The sequence below is a fragment of the Eretmochelys imbricata genome, chromosome 12, assembly GCF_965152235.1.
Source record: "Eretmochelys imbricata isolate rEreImb1 chromosome 12, rEreImb1.hap1, whole genome shotgun sequence".
In the NCBI taxonomy this organism is placed as follows: Eukaryota; Metazoa; Chordata; order Testudines; family Cheloniidae; genus Eretmochelys; species Eretmochelys imbricata.
The window spans coordinates 36394213-36418239 of NC_135583.1; the positions used below are offsets into that span (position 1 = coordinate 36394213).

The 24027-nt window shown below is 46.3% G+C and overlaps 2 protein-coding genes and 1 pseudogene across 2 annotated transcripts; 1 reads left to right on the forward strand and 2 right to left on the reverse strand.

The window, feature by feature from the left end:
• Window positions 1–3697: 3697 nt before the first annotated feature.
• FOXL1 (forkhead box L1) lies at window positions 3698–4951 on the reverse strand. The gene has a single exon (XM_077831481.1). The coding sequence runs from the start codon at window positions 4949–4951 to the stop codon at window positions 3698–3700; it is 1254 nt and encodes a 417-aa protein (XP_077687607.1).
• Window positions 4952–14739: 9788 nt separating this feature from the next.
• FOXC2 (forkhead box C2) lies at window positions 14740–16146 on the reverse strand. The gene has a single exon (XM_077831161.1). The coding sequence runs from the start codon at window positions 16144–16146 to the stop codon at window positions 14740–14742; it is 1407 nt and encodes a 468-aa protein (XP_077687287.1).
• A 5816-nt stretch (window positions 16147–21962) lies between these two features.
• Window positions 21963–22117, forward strand: LOC144273068 (U1 spliceosomal RNA; annotated as a pseudogene).
• Window positions 22118–24027: the final 1910 nt, after the last annotated feature.

The following is a 24027-nucleotide window of genomic DNA, read 5'->3' on the forward strand; positions in this document are numbered from 1 at the left end:
CCACAGAAAATAAACCTCCACAAAATATAATAATTAACAATACTCCAAAAATCTGCCTGTGGACAAAAGACACCTACTGTATATGCTGGGCTAAATTCTAGTTTCATTTTCAGCCATTAAGATGACCACCTGACTGTGGCTCAGCCCAGATGTACTCACTGGCACAGAGAAAATAACTCAGCCACATTTCTTAATTCTTTCTCAGGATACAAGGGCAAAGGGACGGCCCACAGCACTGGAAGAAAGGTCATTTTAAACAATGAAAGGAAGCAATCTCTTTTACAGAACTCACAGTTAACCTGTGGAACTCCATTCTAAAAAATATCAGTGGGGCCCACAGCTTTGCTGGATTTGACAAAGGATTTGCCTAGCAGTTTCCAATTTGTGGTCCATAGACAAGCAGTGGTCCACAAAATCTTTCTCTGTTCTCCACAAAGAGTTGGGTTGCTGGCTTAACAGCCCTGATCCACTCCAGCCAGGACACCTGTAGAAGGAAGGAAAATGGTGGATCTGCCACTAGAGGCTGCTCTTTCATCAAAGGGGCTGCTGTTTCATTCTCTCAAAGCCAAAGAGAAGCCACCTACCCCGTCACACCCAGATACACCATATGCTGGAGGGAAAGGAACTGGGATAAAAGTGGGTACCGTGGGGCCTAGACTGAGTGCTGAAGAGCCGCAGAACTAGAGGGCTACGAGGCCAAGGGAGTAGGCTGGGAGCCAGGGGCAGAGATAGGACTGAAAACCCAAGAAGAGAGTGAAATGGAATTGATTATTGGTGGGGATGTTTAGTTTGTGTAAGAGTGGGTGGGGTAGGATATTTCTGTGTGTGGCAATTCTCAGTCCTACACCAAAGACAATCACTTCCCCCCCTCACCCCCACCCCAGGAGAATTACTGTAGCTCCTAGAGGTGGGATGTTGCCTAATCTTGATATGCAGCCTGATTTGGAGGAGGGCCCATTAGAGGATCTCTCTACTGAGAGGGGGCCCACACTACAAAAAATATAGGAACCTTTCAGATTAAGCATTGATAGGGCTAATAAGAACATTGAGAGTTAGTTACAGCGGCTAGAGGTTTTTGGGTTTGGTTTGGTTTGGTTGGTTGGATTTTTTTTAGAGATATGAACTCTCATGATTCAGGGCATAAACCAACCGCTAAGTGAGGGGACTAGGGGGGAAATTACCATATGGGCAGGTTGTTCCATAATTGTCCGCCATGCACCTTCCTCTGAAGCATCTGATACTGGAGTTCACTGGAGACAGGATATTGAACTAGATGGACCACTGATCTGGTCTGGCAATACCTGTTTTCCCATGGATCCCATTCCCATCTCAGCCAAAGGCAAAACACCCATTGACTTCCATGGGTGGAACAGAATGCCTCCTCAGTTCATACACATGTGAAACTGCCTTTGACTGCAGTGGGAGCTACGGCTGAGTCAGAACTGTGCAAGGCCTAATTGCTACAGGCATCGGCCTGGCTCTTTTGTGCCGCTTAAGAATGGCATCACCACCCCTGAGCCCTGAAAGACTTCCGTGATGTCATCCGCCATCGCTTCACAAGATGGCCATCGATTGAGTTTGCTGTAATACCTGCATCGAGTTACACAGGTGAACAGCAAATCAGACGACAAAGTGGGAAAGTAAAAATATTAACCCTTTCAGTCTCAAGGGATCAGAGTGAAATACTGTGGGGATGTCCTGGTTAAAAAGAAGTGGGCAAACTAACCTTACCTAAATCCAGGCTGACGTGTTTAAAAAAAAGTGGGTAAACTAAACTAAACTCCATGTTGCCCAAATGAGAAGAGAGTCAACCCAGTTTATCCTTGGCTACACTACTGTGTCTGCATTTTACAGATCTGTGGTGGCTGTAATTCCTTCACAGTTGTAATGGTTCCCCTGTGAACTACTGGATTAGACAGTGCCATACATTTTTGGAACAGCTTTATCTACAGTTGGCATCATACTCGGTAGGGTTTTAAAATAAATAAATAAACAAGTTGTCATGCTTACCTGAAATCCCTTTTTGCCATTCAATGACAGGCATAAAAAGCGACTTTTCGGTGGGTTTTGAGATTTTTAGAGAAAAGGTTTGTACACTGGATGTATATGTTAGTTTAAAAATGTAGCTAACCCTCTCTCTAGGTCAGCACTACCTCCCACGGCTCCCTGACTTTTTGTACTTTCCCACATCAGATAAGCTGAGAGTTATTTGCAGATTCTGGGTGTTCAGCTCCTGAACTCCAGGACGAAATGCAAACAGCCCCGGAATCAGGAGCTGCTCGGACATTTCAAAGAAAACCCCAGACCATTCTGTGGGGAATGGCGAAGGAGTCTGAATCAGAGCTGTATCGACAAACCCAGCTCTTCCCGGGCAGTCACCGGTCAAGGGGTTTATTTAAAGACAGACTCCGCTTTGTGTGCGGGACATGTTGACTCTGTTGTCCGAAAACAATTTCCCTGAGCCCTTCTTCAGCCTCTCATGCACTGGACAGTTAAATGCGTAGAATTAAGTTCTCTCTAAGCTACTACTGTTCCTCAAGCAGCCTCTGAGAATTAAATACTAATAGTCCTGTAAAAATGCATCTCTTCTAACGTTTTTACAGCGTCTTATTCCCCTTCTTCCCTCCCCGCCACTCCCCTCCCTCCCCAAAACCCAACATTCCTTTAGGCAGCATGAACTGGGGGTGATTTTTAAATAATCAGCCATATCATTGAACAAAATACTTTATTGAATATAGGTTCGGCTTCATAATGAAAGCTGATGATATAAAAGATTTCCAAAGGGCATTTGCCCGCTAATATACAAAGAAAGCCTCAATATTTTTTGAAAGAATAAAAAAAAAATGCTCTGGTCTATAACTCATCTAGGAGAAAATAAAAACCTACGGGGACAGGGTGAGTTGATTGTTCTTGGTAGACGTCCAGTTTGTAACAAGCTAACGCCAAGATAATGTATATTATTGTGATCCGTGTGGTTTTATGTTTAGAGCATCGGATTCCATATATAAAACATTGCAGTTTCTCCATTCCACATCATTCAAAATCGGGTGTTCTCTGTAACCGGCCTCAGTGACACAGACATTACCAAAGTACACTAAAAAGGCAAGCACTATGCAGTAAACCAGCTTGAATTCACGCCATGAATTGTATAGGGTGCTGATTCCAAGCAAGCAGGATTGTACCGAAGGAAATTCCATCTGTGACTATTTTTAGCGCATATGATCTGTCTTGTATCTATTCGGTTTATTTAAATTACCAGGTTGGGGTTTATTAGGCAGCGTCGCAGCAATTGTATATATGTGTGCGGGGAAATATATGTATTCACTGCACAATAACACAAGCACAAGAAAAACACATGATTACATTGGGGTGCATGGAGGGGGGTTGTTTTTTAACGTGAAAGCAAAGCACTTGGACAAAAACAGGTCTTAAATGCATGATGGATGGCAAGAATAAACCATCAGGCTGCTGTACTGTTTGTGATATTTTTGTTACAGCCAAGGTAAAAAAAAGTTACCTTAAAGTATATTTGGAAGAAAAAATATCTAGTCAAGAAATCTGCTGAGAAAGAAACGGTTGAAAATGCCATAAAATCCTAATATTCTTAACCCCTGTAATTCATTCTTGGTTTTATATATATAAGCCAATTCCGTGTGTATATATAATTGGATATCAAATTGCATTTGGAGGGGTTTTGTTACTGAAAATTAAATACCGTCTCGGACAAGTGAAGAGGAAAATAAGAGAGAAAGGGAATCCCGATCTGATAAAATCTACCTTGAACTTGGGAATCGAGCATCAGGGAAGCACTGAAAGCTGGACAGACATTAGCATTAGCTGCCAGCGACCCACTGATGTATCCAGCTGGCAGGCTTTCCAAAGCCAACTTGGAGGCGCTCGGGTCCCAGCCTCCCTCTGCCTGCGCGTCCCCTTTGGCTGGCGTTTGGAGAGTTTTGTGAGCTAAGATGCTGTCTATACTGAAGCTTTTGGACTTCTCTGAGCTTTTCGGAGGCATTTGATCTGTCCCGGCTGCGGAGCCCACCTGGCTCTGATTGGCACTTGGGGAGAACAGGCGTGCACCAGAGGTGGGTATATGCTGACATGCCCTGGCCTCTGCCAGCGCCGTCTCCTCCGCCTCTCCCTCCGAAGAGCTCTCCACCCTTTCCCCCTCGGGAATGCTTCCCTCTTTGGAGGCAGGCGCAGGGAGCTGAGGAGCTGCGCACCTGGATGGATCGGGATGGCCCCAAGGGGCAGGGGGCAGCTCTGGCTGAGGAGGATCTGCTGCTGCCCGGTTGCATCTCACAGAGCTCGCTTTGTTCTCGCCTTCCTCTCCGGGGGCCAGTGCATCCCCGGAGACGCAGGCTGGCTCCAGGGTCTCTTCTCCTGCGGATGCAGCCTGGCTCCCCCGGAATCTCTTCGGTTGCACATCAGCTCGGTTGCCAGCGGGCTGCTCCTTCCCCTCCTCTGCCTCTGCTTTGCCCTTGGTCTCCTGGGATCCTGAGGCTTTGGGCTTCCTTTTCCTCCGCCGGTAGTTCCCGTTTTCAAACATATCCAGGCACCGGGGGTCTAAGGTCCAGTAGCTGCCTTTGCCAGGTCTGCCTTTCTCCCGGGGCACCTTGATGAAGCAGTCGTTGAGGGAGAGATTGTGCCGGATGGAATTCTGCCAGCCTTGCCTGTTGTCGTGGTAGAAAGGGAACCGCTCCATGATGAACTGGTAGATGCCGTTGAGAGTCACCTTCTGGTCTGGAGCCTCCTTGATGGCCATGGCAATGAGAGCGATGTAGCTGTAAGGAGGCTTCTGGGGAGGTTCCTGCCTGGAGATCACGCTAGTGGATGCGAAGCCTAAAGCAGCAGGCAGCCCAGCCCTGTCGGCCCCGTACAGATAGACCATGGAGGAGCCATTTAGCGGGCTGCTCATTGGAGGTAGATGGCTGCCGAAAACGTGGCTCATCGCGGACGTGGTTTTCGCTCCGGGTCTTTCCCCTGGCAGTTCAGAGACGCGAAAGGACAAGGAAGAAACCCTCCAAGAGTCCACCGGGGAGCTGTTTGTGTGAGCTCAGACCCCAACCCTGCCTCAACGAGTTTGTTCTCCCTCTGTCCCGGCTTCATCGCTCTTTTTTTTTTTTTAAAGAAAAAAAATGTTAAATAATTGTTGTAAGTTTGCTATTATATGTTGACTTAGCACTGGAAAATAAATTGTCTCCGATAAACAGTCGCTTGTGTTCTCAGCCCACCCACATTAATTAAAATATCATTGCTACAAAACTCCAAGCTCCCTCCACGTGTCTCTCTGGTACCAGCCAATGGTTCGCCGGGTTTGTCCTTCATTTGTTTATAGCATTAGTCTGTTGATAAGTCTGCCCACCCAAGTTGAATCAAGCTGTGTTTATTTGGAAAAATTTCCGGGCACCCAATATATAAACGCACTGATCTGATGTTTGAAATATCACGTCCACCCTTTGACGCTGTAAGCACACAGTCAGCAAAGCAGGATGTAGGCGGCTGGAGCTCAGAGGGAGAAGGGGCAGAAACCCCCGGGTAAAGGAGGATTTGGTTTTTTGAAAGGATCAATGCGGAGGAAACCAGGCAATTAAATGGAGCTGCAAGGAAGAACCTAGGGGTCTGTCTCTCTCTCTCTGTCTCTCTCTCTCTCCAAGTGGAGAACAGGGATGAATCCTCAACTGGTGTAAATCAACCTAGCTCCGCTGATTTGCACCCGCTGTGGATCTGGCTTTTTGCCTTCAAACCTGCAGTCATAGAAGATGAGGGTTGGAAGAGACCTCAGGAGGTCATCTAGTCCAATCTCCTGCTCAAAGCACGACCAACCCGAGCTAAATCAAAATCAGTGCAGGGATTGCTCCTGACGCACAAGATAGACATCCAAGCAACCAGGTTTGCATCAAAGATTCAGTAGAAAACACGTCTGAAGACAGATGAAACAAAAGCCCGGGGAAGCGATCCAACCCGGGGTATGCTCTAATCGTGTGTCTGCTGCCATTTGAACAGGCCGCTTGTACAGAGTGATGCTAAAATAGTCTCTCTAACCTCAAGGGTGAGAAGTGTCCCCCCACTGCTAGTGAAATCCAGCAGGAGGAAATTCTGTATTCGGACCTCAGGCCCCAGTGCCGTGTGTACGCAGGGGGACGCGAGTTAAGCAATCCTTCTTTTCGAGGAACCAAAATCGAAGGGGATTTTGATTATTATTTGGGGGTCACAGTGGGATTGCAAGGAGCAACCGCGCTCCATAAAAGGCGAACTTGGCAGGCATGAGGGGGAGGTTTCGTATTTGTGAATGCAGGCCTGTTGCTTTATATTATGTACTTTCCTGTTTATACCAAGGATGGGGATTATAACAACTTTACAAGTGCACACAGCTGGCCGGTGATTACATTAGGCATTTGTGATGCTCTTTTTTGTATAAACGTTCAGGTTTTTTTTTTTTAATTGACTGATGTAATGATTTTAATCAAAGGTACTGGCTGAGTCGGACTCAGAAAGAGGTGTCAGCTCTTTAATGAGGGCGATGAACAGACCCCCACTAAGCGTGCCCTCTAATGTGAAATGTCGACAATCAGTTCGCTATTCTCTTTGTGGGTGAAAAGGACAGATGCTTAGGGCCCTGTTGTGTCCCCAGTTTTTAAAACAGTCAGTGGTGGGGCGGGGGAATCTGCTAAAAACCGATGGCAAGAGATGGCCCATGGAAACTGACTAACATACGAGCATTTTTAGGAAGCTGTGTAAAGGCAGATCTGAGTCATGAGTTTCTGTTCTGATTAGAGGCTGTTTGCCTGCCATCTCTTCTGGGAGCAAAATGTGCTCAGAAGGAAGCACGGGCCACGTCTCCTGTCGGGTCTGATCCAAACTCGAATGGCTTCCCTGGGCTTTGCATCGAGCCCAGACCGAGGGCCAATCAACTTATAATGCCAGCACTCGTTTGAGTGGAGCAAGCAGGATTTGGCCGCCACTGGTAACTTCCAAACGTAATCGGGGAAATTAAGTGTGCCGTTAGAAACTAGAGTCCCGATCCTGTATCCCTTGCCCAGATAAAACTATGGACTCGAATGGGACTTTTGTCTGACTGCAGGATGGGGCCCTTACTGCATCATAAACATCACACTACTTTTAAAAGGGCTAGCTGGGAATTCCCTGAGGGTTATCCCCTAGGTGCCCAGCAGGAGATCAGAAGCAAGGAAGAAATCTGATTTGATTTCTGCATTTTCAGATGAATCCAGCAGGGGTTCAGATTAACAGCTAGAGAAAGCAATCCTCTTGCTTTGGATTTGCAAACTACTTTAAAAAAAAAAGTGGATTTCTGATGGTCTCATTTGTTGTTATAGATTGGGACCTCGCTTCCACAAAGTCTGCTTATTAATAGGATTGTGACTCTTTGATTTCGGGCATTACTTCGTAGAATTAAACCAGAGGGAACAAAATCGAGTCCCTAGGAACTCGGCACATTTCAGAGAGTCAGTAAACCGCAAACCCTTTTATTTGATATAAATTATCACATGCCAAGGGCTGGGGGGGGGGGACGATCTATATTAGCAAACGCCTTTCGCTCCCAGGGGCTGTTTGTTTGTCCACATCCAGCGTGTGCCAACAAAAAAAAAAGTGGCCCTTGGTTGAGTTTAGACATCAATTCTCCTAAGCATCCTTCGTTAAACATTATTTCACATAAACCTTCCTTGTAAAGGGGGCTCTGCGCATCCGTGTCGGAGCCCAGATGCCTTCACTCGGCTGACACCTTATCGACATCCGCCGCGGAGATTTTAGACGGGAGATCAACGTTTAACGTCGCCTCCCCCCCTCCTGTCCCCCCGTCCCCCGGGCTTTATTTAAATTCTCACCGACTCTAGTGCGTCTCCTTGAGAAATCCAAGCAAGAAATATTAAAATAATAAATACTCCCCTGCGATGGCAGCGGGCCCGGGATACAGACACAGGCTCACACGGCCCCACAGAGGTTTCTTGCCTCACTTTTTTGTACATCGCTGCGCGCAATTCCCTGGGGAGGCGAAGAAGAGACGTTCGTCTCGGGTTGAAAACCACCAGTCGGAGCTTCCCTAACAGCTCATTCGCTCCCTGGGTGCGTTACCCTCTTCGGATGCCCTGACCTGACAGGGTCCGCTTGGGAGCAGCCATCGACGGGTCTGTAATCCGAGCCGCTCTCGCTGCCACCGTCCGGGGCTGGAGGCGAGTGGCCGAGAAGCTCCGCGGGGAACTTTCTTTCTGCCTGCTGGGCACAAGAACCGAGACGTGGGCCTCCTCCAGGCTCTTTAGAGACCCCGAGGTGTGCTTTCGCTTCCCCACACCCGGGCCTCGCGTCCCTTCAAGGCAGCAGGACAGAGGGAGGCTGTCCTAGCAGAGAGACACACTTGGCAGCCTAGAGGGTATTAGCAGCTTCTGTGGTCCCAAGAAGGGAGCAGAGCCTGGGGTGTAACATCTGTAGCGTTCCCCCCCCACACACAGTACCCCCTGCAAGTTATTCAAAACGGCCCATAGCCAAAATGTTCACACTTGGGGCCCTAAAGTAAATCACCTAAATCCATATTTGGGCACCCCAGTAAAACGATCTGATTTTTCAAGGTGTTTCGCTTTAGGCATCCCGGCTTGCCCATTTTAACCTATATGGTCCCATGTTATTATTCCCCAGATCGCCAGGCCTTGACATCATTACACCTCGTGCTTTGCATCTGAGTCCACGGTGCACGGGAGCAGCAGTCAAGTTTGTGCTCAGTGTCAAATGAGAACTAAAAACACTTTGCCCTTTGCATGATGCAAAACGGGTGCTGGCGGCAGCTTTTTACAGCTGCGAATCCCTCTCACAGAGGCACTTTCTACCTGACGCCTTTTCATTTCTTTTTCCACGACCTGCTCAGGGCTTCAAGTTCTCCAGAGTCCACGCCAGGAAGGAAAAATAAAACACGAAGGAGGCTTGCAACGAGATGCTAAAGGGGAAGCGATGCTAAACGGGGGGTTAATATATTTGTGCAAACCTGGCAGGTGACTAGAATGTGACCTTAATTGACTGTCTGGGTATGTTATATTTTTGGGAGTTCCTAAACGGACTGCATTTGAGTCCTGTAGCACAAAGGAAATTCGCTGTTTGTTGCTTGGATTGGCAGAGCTGGAACAGAAATACACAATATAAAGAGCTGTTGGATTTGAACACACACTTTTCTGATCGCAACTCATAGCCAACCTTTGGTACTCTTTGCCGGGGATGGTGTGAGGCCAAAAGCATAACTGGGCTCCAAAAAAGAATTAGATAAATTTAGGGAGGATAGGTCCATCAAGGGCTATTAGCCAAGGGAGTCAACCCCATGCTCTGGCTGTCCCTAACCCGCTGACTGACAGAATCTGGGGATGGATCAGGCGATAAATTGCCTTGTTCTGTTCATTCCCTTTGAAGCGCCTGGCACTGGCCACTCTGGGCAGACACGATGCTGAGCTAGATGGACCATTGGGCTGACCCGGCATGGCCGTTCTTATGAATTAAAGGTCATGGGAAGTGGGGAGGGATCAGTAAACTAGGCAGCAGATTTGAAGTCCCAAGCCATTTTGGCGTTACAACGTCTTGACAGTGCTAGGTGTCCACCCACCATCCTCATTAGCCAAAATAAACCCCAAACAAGGCTGGGCCCAGCAGAGGTGAACTCTGCAACACAGCGACTTCCCTGATAGAAGCTGATCTTGGCCCCCGGCTAGTTTGTACTTGAGCACAATTGAAATATTGGGCGTGGTGCCTGAGCGGAGGCTACAATAGGTCGGCTCCTTAACGGTGCGCTGGGATTTATGTTGGCCCCTCACCTGTCAGCAAGTACGCTGTAGGGCCCGATCCTGCCAGGTGCTGAATCTGTCCCTGAATGAGGCTTACAGGTGAAGGTGGCGTCACACCATAAACATGATTGAGGATGGGGGAGTATTTTGGCTGGCAGAATTATGAGATCGTCAGCAACGGTTGCAAGGGACGTGACTACTTTAAATGCTCTAAACACAAACGCAAAACACAAACACACAAGCAAACACACCCCGATTCTGCTCCCATCGAAACCAATGACAAAACTTTCATTGACTTCAGTCGGGTAGGATCCAGCCCCCCCCCTCCCCCCCCAATAAAGCCACGTGAGTCAATCGTGTTGGAAAGAACTACAGTGTCCCACGCTATTCTGTGAGGACTCTAGGGTGGGCTACTTGGGGCGTTTGCTGTTGCTTTATGACTCTTGCAAAGCAAGAGTCCAGGCAATGTGACTGGACAGTTTAAAGATTTAAACTGTCTTATTTTTAGCACGGCTCCAATTCCCCTGGCTGGTTTAAACCACCTGGGAGACAATCATCCAGATCGGGTGAAAGCCCTTTTTTGCAAAAAAGAGAAAGAAAGAAAGAAAGAAAGAAAGAAAGAAAGAAAGAAAGAAAGAAAGAAAGAAAGAAAGAAAGAAAGAAAGAAAGAAAGAAAGAAAGAAAGAAAGCGACCTTAAAAAAACCCAAAAACCCTCACCAAAATCTGAACAAACTGGTGATTAGATTCGCTTTTCCAGCAAGCATCTCAGACCAGAGTCGGGAGAACACGCCGATTGCTTTTATAAACTATCAGGGACCTATTTCACATGGAAAGAAACCGAGAAAAACAAAAGTTCTTGTTCTCTTTGACAAAAGTCTGTCTACAGATGTAAATAACAGTGACTGTGATGTAGAGCTCTCCTTGCCCGGGGGGTGGGGGGAGGGGGGATCTGCAAGAAGATGCTGGAGTCTGTTTTCTGCTTGAAGATTTTTCGAATACAATGCAGAGGGGAAGGCAGGGGTAAAAACGCTACAGCTGTTTCCAAAGGGAGATAAGGGTGAAAGCTGATCGTTAGAGGGGGAAATATACGTATTGAAACACAAAATGTTACGTGTTTCGCACCAAAAGATTCCCAGGGATAGATTGAACTCTTAGTGTTTTCCACCAGAGCTCAGAGTTAATAGTAACACCTACTTGGAATGTCTCCGTCTGGTAAATGGGAAAAAACCATGCTTCGATTGTGTTTGCTGGGTGTTATTATTCTGTTAGGTTTTCCTTTTTTGAAAGAAAAAAAAAAAGGACTCAAAATGAGCATGCCCGTATTATGCCCGAAAAACTAAGGTTTAAAAAGAGAGTCCAAGGCTGCAAATGAACACCCCTGCGCCAAGGCGTGCAATCGCTTGTGAGATCGACGGCCCAATCTCACAAACTTTATCCTGGGCCCAAAATGCTGCCACCCACAAAGAGGAAATTAGCTAGCTGCTGAAACCCTGCCATTTTCCAGGGCCAGACCGTTGCAGCTTGGCGACAAGGAGCAGGGAGCCCTGTGAGAGAGACATTTAAGTGCTTTCTTTTCCTGAGGATTTTTATTGTATTGTTTAATGTGACAGGGTCTTGCAGGAAGTCAGCCACCCGGAGAAGGGGGGACTTCAAGAGACAGAGACAAGAATGCATTTGACCTACCTGAGATCATTCCCTTCGAGTGGAAATCGAATAAAAATCATTACAACGCCTTTTTTTAAAAATGGTTATTACTAATTCTTCTTTGGGGACTTTGGTTTTCTATCGTAGCCGAGATCAGGCGGGTAGGACTCGATATTGAGTCGGGAAAACAGCTCGAGCCTGAGCGATCATGAAAATTTGGAAACGCAAACAAGAGGATGCTGCCCGCAGTCACTGTTTAACGCGGGCTCCGCACTTCCCAGGGTCCAGTGTCACTCTGGAACTGTCCAGCAAAAAAGCAATTTTCCGGAGAGCCGCAGCTGGCATGCCAAATGCCCCCAGAGGGAAAGGACTGGTAGCAGCAGCGAGTGGCTGCCCTTTCGGGGGAAAGCACCCGTCCCCGGCTCTGGCAGTAGCTTCGGGAGGTCGATACCTGCCACGGGGCAGTCCTTTATCCCGTCAGCTATTTGCAAAATGCGACTGCAATAAGATACTATCGTGCGGCCAGCCTGGACCGCATGTTGGCACATCGGCACTGAGGCGTCTGTCTACACTCTGCCAGCCTGAGAATCCCCGGAGTGGTCCTGGGTTATTCAGCCCCTACCCGCTGCTAACCCCCATCAAGGGCCTAGTGCCCTTTAGACAAACAAGGGAAAGGCTCAAGCAGCAGATCACCTGTGCCTGCAACCCCACTCTGCGCCCCGGAGGCCCTATGCTGGAGAGAGAATCTGCCACTGGGAACTCTGGCTCAAGCAAGGAACCTGTTAGGGAGGAGAAGTGGCAAGTTTGATGTTAGTGGCCCTGGATATTCCTCTGTCTCCCTATCTCCCCCCCCCCTCACACACACACACGCGCGTGCAGGGGATTCTCACACCCAGCCCACCCTCTCCCCACCCAAAAAAAGAAGCCCCTGATTTCCAGCTTACAGGTACAGAACAACGCGATGAGACGACTGTGAGCTGGGGGGGGGGGGGTTGGGGGGAGCTATTCAGCGAAAAATCTCCCCGATTTAATTTGAAGAAGGGGCGAGGATTTGGGGATGTCGGCGGGGAAGGAGAGTGTATTCTCTCCTCTTTTTCCCCTCCTTTCTCCCCGCCTTGCTCTTTTATGAATAGACAAAAAAACTGGAGAATTTGGCACGAGCAGCTCGGGTTTTTGTAGGAAGGCTGTTGACACAGAGCACAAATGACCCCGATGGGCCATGCTGCGTTTCAACCAAGCGTTTCAACGCACGCTGCCAGAATTCTGCCGCGTATGGTATTTGCCAGATCAAAACCAGCCCGGGGAATATTGTCTGCCACGAACTACAGCGTATCTTCTCCGTCCAGCTATTCACCTTTTCGTCCTAATAGGTGTTTAGTGGTTTTTTGATTTGCTTTTTTTATGGGAGGAGATTTGCCTCCTCAGCCGTTTTTATTGTGCTGCATTTATAGTCTGTGATTCCATAGGTTAGCATGGGTATTTATTGACAATCTTTGCAGCTGGCATCTACATTCGTTGGGGGACGTATGTTATTACCATTAAAATTAACTTGGTGGAAACCAGCTGTGTTTGAAAAGGGCTCCTAAGGCCATTTTTATCTAAAGGCTGCTTTCTTCGTTACCAACGTGCTAGACGATCCTGTGATGGTATTTTTTTTATTATTAATTATTATTATTACTAAGCAACAACGAGCCACTACACCTCTGAAGCATGTTAAAGTTGTTTACAAGGGATCTGAAGGGAGAGAAGGCTGGTAGCTTTCCCATATCCGCTGTCAGCCCCGGGCATTTATAATGAGAGCTCAGATTGGGTATGGGAAGCAGAAGATGAAGTCAAATGAAGCCAGATCTTTTGTACAAGAAACGAATAAAAAAGAGAATGCGTTCAGACAGTGCTGCAAAATCACCCTAATATGAACTTGCTGGGATAGTTCCTAGGACTTCCTAACGAGATCCAGATCAAATGTTATTCCTTATTATCCCCACAGGATGTTAAAAATTTATTTTTCCTGTACACTGTTGTTTTATCGGGGCAACTGCCTGTAGCATACTGCTGCTGAACTGAGAGGTAACTGACTACATTCAAAGCACCTCATAAGGCCGACATCTCAGTCGGTAAAGAAAACTGTCAAGAAAAAGATTAAAATAAGAGTGATTAATCAGAACCTATCCTGATGAGGATTCTTTCACTCACATCATTTGCGGATTGGAGAATCTCACTCCAGGTTCAAGCCGGCCAATTGTCCTGGGTTTGCAAAGTGTTCTGCAAATCTTCCGATCCTGGGAAGCCCCTTTAAACTAAGCCAGGAAAGCCTACATGTTTTCATTTCAACTATGCTATTTCGTCACGTGAACTGAGCCTTTGTTAAATAAATAATCATAAAAAAGAGTAATAAACCTTTAGTCTCCAGGAAATCTACTCGGTTTTAACATCAACGTGTTCCACGTTTTCTGCCCGAAAAATGGGATCAGGAAAACCTGCAAACACACACACACACATTCACACATACATATACACACACACACATGCGCCAGACTGTGAGCAGAAGAAAACAACATGGATTTATTTTAAGGTAAGTACAACGATTAAGACCACATAAGACAAACAAGCGTGAAGTAGAATAAAAACAAATAGTTCTCAGGAATGGTCAGGGTGGAGACTATTATACAAAACATCACACTGTCGTAAATAAAAAAACGAATCAGAGACTTTGTCTTTTTTTCCCAAAAATCCACCAACAAAAATAAATTATTTCCTCGTCTTGTAAAAAGAACAGCTGTAAAGAGGAAGAAATTCTCTTGCATAATTGTACAAAAAAAAAAAAGGAAGAAGAAATCACTTGTAATTAATTGGGCTGCCAGGAATTGTTGGGCAACATAAAAAAAAAATAATCCAGTGAACTCAACTTTAAATATTATATTAATGGCTCTGAAAATTAGCCTGATTAGAAATCCACACATTTTACAGCACAATAAGAGAACTTAAAATACCCAGGACATATATTTATATATATAATATATATAATTTTCTTTTTAATCGCATAATGGTCGCTGTGATATTGGTCCATAACTTATTTTCGGAGACCTCCTATACTTTAGCATATAACTTTGCCACTTTGTTTAGATAGCTCTCTATATATTTTAAAGATATCCCTTTTCAAGTAGAATTTACTTGTTTGGAATTTACAGACGATGGAAGAGGATTAAGGGTCTATAAACTCTTTGGTTCCCAGGTCCGCTTAGAGGTTGTAAAAGTATTTCCTTGTGCAGTCTTAAGTGTTTGCTTAATTGGCCTACCCAGGAGAGTCAATGCTAATCAATACTTAGTGCAGTCATAGGAATAGGGGGTGGCGTGGCGGTATATGGAGGGCGTGGATCTATAGGGGATCTGACAGCTTGTGTTGCCGCTCACCTGATGCTCGTTGAGGGTCGAGCTCTCAATCCCCAGCCGGTGAGAGTTGAACATGTCCCGGACGGTCGGGAAAGTCTGCTGCTGGGAGCCAAACGTGTGCCCGGAGAGGTGGTTGAGCTCGGTGCTGTGGTTGAGGTACCAGGAGGCTGCCGGCTGCCCGGGCCCGCCGCTGGGATGCGGGTGGCTGGGGGTCAGCGCGCTCTCCTGGCTGGAGGCCAGGTTCATGGTGGCCAGGGGCGAAGCGGTGCCGTTGGGGTGCTCCGAGATGGCTTCTTCCAGCGCGGTGGGGACGCACATGTGGCCCGACCTGTCCCCGGTGTAGAGGCTCATGGCCCGCATGCTGCACTGGTAGCTCCCGCTCGTGTCCACGCTCTGGCTGCACGCCTGGCTGTAGATGGAGGGTTGCGCCTGGGGGTAGCCCAGCGGCAGCGAAGCCACCAGCCCTGCCCCTGTCCGGCCGGAGGCGGCGCTCCCGGGGCTCAGCTCCCCCGGGGGAGAAGTCCGCAGGGTCATGATGTTCTCCACGCTGAAGCCCGACAGCCCGTTGCCGGCCGGGTGGTGCTCCGGCAGGGAGCTCTCGGTGGACACCGACGGGGTGGAGGCCACGCTCCTGGGGCTGCCGCTGCCCGGGCTCAGCGTCTCCACCTTGGTGATGACCGGCAGGTCTGGCGAGGAGGCCTCGCTCTTGATGACCACCTTCTTCTCCGAGGCCTCCTTGGAGATGTCCGGGCTGGAGATGCCCGGCGCCTTGGGCTGCTCCTTGGCCTGCCTCTCCTCCTTCTCCTTGGGCACGTCTTTCTTCTTGAAGCGCCGGCGGCGGCGCAGGAAGCTGCCGTTCTCGAACATGTTGTAGGAGTCCGGGTCCAGGGTCCAGTAGCTGCCCTTGCCGGGCTTCTTGTCGTCCCGGGGCACCTTGACGAAGCACTCGTTGAGGGAGAGGTTGTGGCGGATGGAATTCTGCCAGCCCTGCTTGTTCTCCCTGTAGAAGGGGAACCGGTCCATGATGAACTGGTAAATCCCATTCAGGGTGATCTTCTTGTCCGGGGCGTTCTGGATGGCCATGGTGATGAGAGCAATGTAGCTGTAGGGAGGCTTCACCAGGTCCTTGGGGGCCGCCGGCTGGTGGTGATGGTAAGGCCCATAGGAGCGGCCCATGCCGGCGGCGTACTGGTCAGGGTGGCCCGAATAGACGCTCATGGGGCTGGCCATGTTGCTGTAAGTCCCCGCGGTCCGGTAGTAGTTCTGCTCGCTCAAGTAAGGCACCACTCCCAAGGCGTTGGGGTCGGAGACGGAGTAGCGAGCCTGCATCATGGATGGGGCTCCCCCAAATCGCAAGGCGACGCGACGAAATCACCGGGGTCCGGGGGAGGGGGGACGAAGAGGGTAGGGGTTTTGGGGGAGAGGGGCTCACCCCAACGGGATTCCTCTGCAGAGGAGGAGGGCGAGGGAGGAAGGGGTGAGAGAGAGGGAGAGTCTCAAACACAAGCTGCCCAAATCCAACAGGGTCCTTAGCAGCAGTAAATCAGCAGCATCCTTCGGAGTCGCCAGGCGGAGCGTGCAGTGCGGATATCTAGTGATCTCTCTGGGTTGTTGGTTTTTTTTTCAGAGGTGGTAAAAGCTGCTGCTAAAAGGGAGGCAGAAGCAGGGAATAATTCTCGCAGGCAAAGAAAAGTCTTGAGGGGGGAAAAAAGATAATTCTTGCAACAACAACAAATTCTTCTGGGAGGGAAACCACCACCACTTCTTGCGAACTCGGAACCAAAATAAACTCTAGGGCTGTGGAGGAGCCTGTGAGAGTCCGGTGTGTGTGTGTGTGTGTGTCTGTCTGTCTGTCTGTGTGTGTGCGTGCGTGCGCGCAGAGCCACCGGCGAGCCCCGCAAATGCTAACTCCCCTTATAGGGTTTGGGAAAGTTTCAAAACTTTTCTTGCTGAAGGCGAGTTTTTACTCCTCGCCGGCCACGCCTCTGCCCCCGACTTTGAGCCAATCGCCGCGCCCTTTGGGATGGCTTTGTCCAATCAATGGGCAGGGAGAGAGAGAGCGAGAGCGAGAGGCTGCGGCAGAGCAGCGGGGCTGGGACCAAGGTAAACGCACCGGGGCTGTATCTTTCGAAGGCGTTGGAAGGTAACGAGCATCCAGCGCGGCTCATTCGTGACTTTTGGTTGCTCGCGGTAGGACTTTAAAGGACATGAAATGTAACGTATGAGCGGAATGGGTTTTAAGCCGTAAGCCAGGCCAGGTTCATGACGAGCTGATCGCAATGATCAGCGATCACTGAAAACACTTCCCCGAGCGCTGTATTTATTATTCCTCCAGGTTTTTAACGGAGGAAACCTGCAATGCTGTATAAACACAGAGCTTCCCAATTTAAATACATTTTAGTTTAAAATCAAATCACCCTCCTGTCCGTGGGCGGCTATTCAGAAGGGGCTGATCATTTTCTTGGGTTCTTTCTCACACGCTTCTTCTACCTATAAAAGCATTAGCACTGAAAGCTAGGGGATGGCACACATCACATTTCATAGCGTACGCTATCAGATCAAACAGCCGGCACTGGGATATTTGGAGGGTAGCAAGTTTGCAGCTTCCTCGAACACTTTCAAAAGATTTGAGCAAATAAAAAGAAAGAAAGAAAAAAAGAAAGAAAGACCCAGGAGAAAAAGACCCACATCGAGATGAGTTTTCTTGGGTTTGTGAAACCCGCCCCTCCTGCTTTCCCTAATGATTTCATTACAGGCAATCAGATTCGGTTAATTAGGGACGCATGCTCGGGGAGTGCAAAGTCCTGTATTTGCAAAGCTTCTGCGAAGTGCGCTGCATTGATCGTGGATAACGTTTCTCTCCAACGCAGCCAGATGAAGAAAGAAATGACCTCTCCTCCCGCCCCCAAGTAAAATAAAAAGCAAAGAACAAAACCACCTCCCTTTGGATCCAAATTTCCGAAAGGTGAATTTAAATTAAAACGGAATAAAATAGCTACAGACCCAGTCTGTGTCCGCTGCCTACTGAAATAAGGCCCTCCGTCTACAATTTACTTCATGAGACTTTTGAAAAGACCATCTAACAATTTGTGCGGAGCAAAACTCAGTCTTCGGGAATCGGTAAAGCTTCAGACAGGGACACATTTAACAAAAAGCGAATTTCGTGTGTGTGTGTGAGAGAGAGAGAGAGTGAGAGATGTCTCCTTATTTATCTTAACAAATATACTCAGTACATAACTATCAGGGATCCAAGTGGGGTAGGTATTGCAGGGCTAATGGTCCTACCTGAGAATCACAAAAGCTCTCTGTGAATGTCTTAATACAAAAGGGAAAGTTTTTTACCCAACACTTGAAAATCCACCAAAAACCTGTAATGGAAATTGATTGTAAAATGCAGTTGATGTCTTGGAAACTTTCACCTTCGTTTCATAGCAATAAATTCAAATGACACCCTTCGATTTCTTTAGGTAGAATAAATGCCAGGGTGATTTTCACAAGAGCATAAAAAAGCAAATTAGGTTAGCGTTGCTGGTGTCTCATTTAAATGTATTAACGGAGAAACGGGGTTTATTTAACAGGTTTTTAAACGACTTCCCATTTTTAAACTTCAGCTTTCAGTACAACCACACTTCTGATCAGCCCTAATTGTTTTAAAGCACACAATAAGCATAGGGGGACTTTTTTAAAAAAAATCATACACAATTTTAAAAAGTTGTAAACGTCCAACTCTGCCCAAAGAAACACTGGTGGGTTATAGCTCTTTAACCTATTATTTTCTAAAAGTTTAAGTTTTGTCTCAACAAATAGCCTGGTTACTAAACCTTACGTCCCATCAGTTCACCACTCTCAAAACTTTACAGAGCGTAAGTTTCTAAAGAAATCGAAAAGACGCCCTGTGCCCTCGCATCACGCATTTGGAAAATCTGTGGAGCCTAAGTCCAAAGGATCTGAAAAGCTACAAGACAAAATAGTTTCAGCCCCAAACGAGAGACAGCTAGAGAGATCCTTTCAATCAAGAGCGCAAAGGTGGACAAGAGATATTCTCTTTTCCTTGGAATGCTCCGGCTCTTTTTGGTTTCCCCATTAGGACTCCCGGGAGCAATGTTTGTTTGAGTTATTTGAACAACAGCTTCTACGTGCCTAGAGGTTTTGTCTTTAAATATTTTATTTACCCTTGGTGGACACTATAAAACAATACTCTGAACCTTTCCACTACCAGATTTCCCCCCCCCCCTTTGAAATGTCCTTGCAATCTTGGAGAATGTTTTTATGAGAAACAAGAACATTGCAAAGACCCGGTTGCAAAGACTGGGATAATCAGGCAGGAGATTTGTCCCTTTGTTTTTCTACAAAGGCAACAACAGAACCAGTTGCTTTCTGGTAGCCAAGTGAAGCTCTCCTCAAACATCACCTGAACTCCCCCGTGAGAGTCTAGTTTGCTCACTTTATGGGTTTTGGTGCCCTCTAGGGGATACGCAGGAGACTGTAAATATTTTTCTCTGCAAACGTTCCGTGCATTGAATGGTAAAAATGTCGGTGCTGACACCTTGTGGACTTATCCTGGCAGAGCAGTCGTAGTATCGAAAATTTATCAAATGTCAAACACGAACGTGGTCTATTAGTTTTCGGGGGGGACTGTCCTGCGGCCGTGTGTCAGTAGGTGCCAGAAATGGGAGGCAAGAGTTTATTCCAAAGAAGAAACGAGTTTGCACAGGCAACGGAAAACGAAGCTTAGCTGTTCCAGTGACTATGTTTTTCCTGCAAAAATATATGCACATACTTGCCTTAACTCTAAGCATACGCGTAAGGCTTTGCAGGACCAGAAACGAACACAGCAGAGGTAGCGACATCTGAAAATGGGTATGGGGAAATGACCCAAATACACACACAGAGAGAGAATCAGTTCAGAGCAGCAGCAAATGAAGATCCAAACGTGCCTGACTCAAAGCCAGTTCGTTAGTTTCAACCTTGACTACCTTGAGGAGCCTCCGTTGTTTCATTGTTTCCTGTGCAAAACGTTATACAACCGTAGAAAGTTTACTAGCAAATAGAAACTTGTTTCATAACGAGCCAGATCTAACATACAATTTCAGCAAAATGAAGTAGGTTTTTTGTTTGTTTGCTTTTTGGAATTTAGTTTTTCTCTAACCCAATGCTATAGAGATTCTAGAGTTGTCTTGACTTGTATTCTGTACAGTATTGCCTATGATAATAATTTGATTAATAATTCTTCAAACCAAAGCATTACAAGCAATTACCTTACTGTATTGGTTTCATCTCCAGGGCAGAAAATAAAGCACAGAAATGCATCTGCCCCTATTTTTCAGCTTTCGTTTTCAAGGAATTTGCAAGCTTTCTTTTATTGCTGTCCTTAATGTGTCAATTTCTGAGGCTGGAGAAAGGATTCGCAATAAAAGGCACTTGCAAGAATTGTGGAGAGCAGGGGAAAAATACAAAGGGGATTTGGAATCCAGGCTTTTAGAAGCATTCCTTGGTTTTCTTCTTCTTCTAAAACTGTAAAACACTTCAAGAAAGATTTTCACATTTTCCCTTCTAAATCAAATGCTTGAATTTTAATAGTTCTTATAAGACAATGGTTTATCTTTCACTATTTTTGTAAGCAGTGTTGTAGACTCCTGGATAGCAGGAGATTAGAGAGAGGAGGTGGCTGAGGATATCTTTTATTGGACCAGCTTCTGTTGATGAGAGAGACAAGTTTTGGAGCTTGAACAGCTTGAAAGCTTATATCTCTCACCAACAGAAGCTGGCCCAGGAAAATATACTCACCCACTTTGTCTATCTTTCTCTATACTATATTCCAATTTTTAAGCAAAATTATTAGGTACTCAGATACCACAGTGAAATGTGCAATGCGGGAATTATAGTAGTATAGACTAGAACACTCCCTTTTATTAGGGATTTTTAGGGCCTGATCCAACTTCTATTGAAACCAAGGAGAGACTTTCCACTGACTTTAGTGGGAGGTGGGCCATTAGTGCTAAAGCTCAAGTTGGCAATATATGTATGACAGTGAGAAAAGAGATCTTGGAAAAGTGATTTTGAGCAAATGGGATTTCAGTCTTATGGGATCAAACAATAGCTGATGCATGAAACCAGTAGAAGAGGCCTCAATTGTTAGGCAAGTTGCTAATTTAAGAGCCCATCCCCAAATATTCCTAAATGTATCACGTCCAGTTCTGCTTCACCTTTGTTACAAGACCAACTCTTTTAAGCAACTATTTTTGATGGCTTCTTAGATAGATTTCATTATCTATCTATTTATCTTATCTTAGATAATTATATGGCCTCTCTTCTGAGTGTCCCATAATCTTTAATGTATTTATCTTCACAACACCACTGTGAGATAGGAAAGTACTATCAGCCCCATTTTATAGGTGGTAAACTGAGGCATTAAGCTGCTAACTAACTTGCCCAAGGTCACACAGGAAGTCTGTGGTGGTCCTGGGACACAGACCTCCAAAATCCTAGGCTGGCCCGTGGGACCATCCTTCTTCTCTGATATACAGTAAATTATTTCTAAAGGGGAAGGGGATAATTATAGGCACTTCAGTCCACACAGAGGAATTATCCTTCCAAAGGTTCTGCTTCACCACATTTAGAGTATCATAATTACTCTGAATTAAAGAGAGGTTGTAAATAGCTCATCAAGGGCCCAATCCTGAACTCCCTACAAAGACAAATAAATGAGCCATCAATGTTATTGGGAGTTTTGCATGAATCGAAAGTGGAGAGTTGGCCTCCAAATCCTCAAACATCTGATTCACGTGGATGGTCTGTTATGTCTGGATGGGGAACCATTGACTTCAACAGCACTCAGTTTTGGTGTACCAGTCTTCCTGGATGGATCCCACTGCCCACGGCCCTAATTGCTTGTATTGAAATCAGGGTGAGTTTCACCATGGACTTCAAGAGAAACAGCATCAGGCTCCAGGGTTATTGGGACTGTTCTGCATTTAGCCAAACATGTTCATATTAATCCATGTCCAAAAATGCCCAGTGAACTTTGAGCAGAAAAGGTTTCTAAAGACCTGACTTTTTTTACACTTATTTATACAGATTTGACAGAGAAAACACATATGCAATCAACTGCCATAGCAAAGAGAGAATGCATTTGTATCTGCCCAGCAATACAGGGGAGAGATCATGATCACCAAGGTGGTTTTCCCGGGGTGAGGATCATCCATTGCACAGTGGGTGTGCTGACCCCTGTGATTTCCCCAAATGCGGGAAACTCAACTGCATAATTTGTGGCAGTGGGGGACTGTGTCGGTGCTTTCCCCTGGAAAAAAATACATCTGTGACTATTCCGAAAGGAGTATCCAAATTTCTTCTGCTTTCTGGTTGGCACAGTAACAGTCAGTTCTGACTGTGGATGTATATCAGCAGCATCCAACCCAAGCAGATTAGAACCTAAATTCATAAACCTTCTCCCACCACCACCCTTTAAAATAAACCTAGGTTTCATTGTTCCCATGACCCCGTATTCCACTTGATACAGGAATGTTCAGATTCTTGAAACTCTGTCTTCCCTGAGTCGTTTTTTGAATATTTTAATTCTATAAATAATAATAAATACTGTAATTTAATATCCCATTAAATTCAAGAGAGAAAAAAATGCTACTTTGAATAGATTTTACATTGTTCTGTTCATAAACGACTGGATTTCAATGAAAATGTAATTGGTTGTGGGGCTTTTTTATTAATGTGCTTTTCCAGATATAGCACACAATCAAAAGAAAGACCAAGATATTTCTATAACTTTTTGGACTACACTGTGTTCTCGGTTTTTAAGCACAATTCCCCACTGGCTTCCACTTTAAAATTTATGGCACAGCATGTCCCTTTGTACATTTAATTTCAGGAAGAATATCGCCATTGTTCATGAATTTGGGCCATGCAACCATTTATATTGTTCTTATTAAAACTGAGCTAAAAGACACCTTGTAATCCCCAGATGCAGACTGCTGGATTATAACATAACAGTTGCCCACCAATGAGGACATTTCAAAAAAAGAAAGCGGAGCCAAGAATATCATACCCAGAAACTCACAAGAGGATACTTAATTTAAATCAAACATTCCACTAAGGCTCCTTATTTGGAATAGGGCAGAATTCTATAACAACACTCCACTGCCCCAGAGCTTGAAGGCTCAGTAATCCTGCTGGTTTTGAGAACTGCATATACAGTAGAATTTGGCTGATGGATAGATCCATGACAGGGAAGTATCCCAATTAACAAAATGTCCTTTATAGCATAGGATCCCATCCTGTAATCCTTAATTCGGACTAAATGCCATTGACTGGAAGAACATACATGCTGACTCAGACCAATGATCCATCTAGCCCAGTACCCTGTCTTCTAACAGTGGCCAATACCAGGAGCTTCCGAGGGAAGGAGCAGAACAGGCAACCATCGAGTGATCCATCCCCTGTTGTCCAGTCCCAGCTTCTGGCCATCAGAGGCTAGGGACACCCAAAGCAAGGGGTGGCATCCCTTACCATCTTGGCAAATAACCATCCTCCATGAACGTATCTAGTTCTATTTTGGCCTTCACAACATTCCCTGATAAGGAGTGCCACAGGCTGACTGTGCGTTGTGTGAAGAAGTGAACCTGAGTAAAAACATCAAGATCAGGCTCAGAAATTAGTATTTTTATCAGATGCATAAATAAGTACAATGCTGTGTAAACCAATCATGCAGCTAGATACATTGTATCCCCTGTGCACTTTATTTGCACTGGGGTAATTGCAATTTAATTTTATGGCATGTAAGAGCATGCCTACCCTTCTCCCACCAAGGATTCGAGACCAGACCCTTTCCCTACCTTCTATCATTTGCTGCTGTGAAGGCAGTTTTGCAGCTGAGTGCCGAATGTGAAATCACTGTTACTTCACAGGGGCCAGAAATAAGTGAGAGGAAGGCAGGCCTTGTGCTCGAGGAGCTGGGCTGGGAAGCAGGAGAGCTGGATTTGATTCCAGGCTTTGCCACAGATTTCCTGGGTGACTTTGGGTAAACCACTTCCCACTCTTACAAGCATGCACTTAATATTCAGAGGACAACTGCAGTGTCGGGGTTTGAATCTCTGCATTGTTCACTTCCCCATCTGTGAAATGGGGATAATAAGGCTTCCTTCCTCAGAGAGCTCATTGCTGGAAGCCGGGTTAGAGTCCTAGGCGAACCAAGAGTGAAAG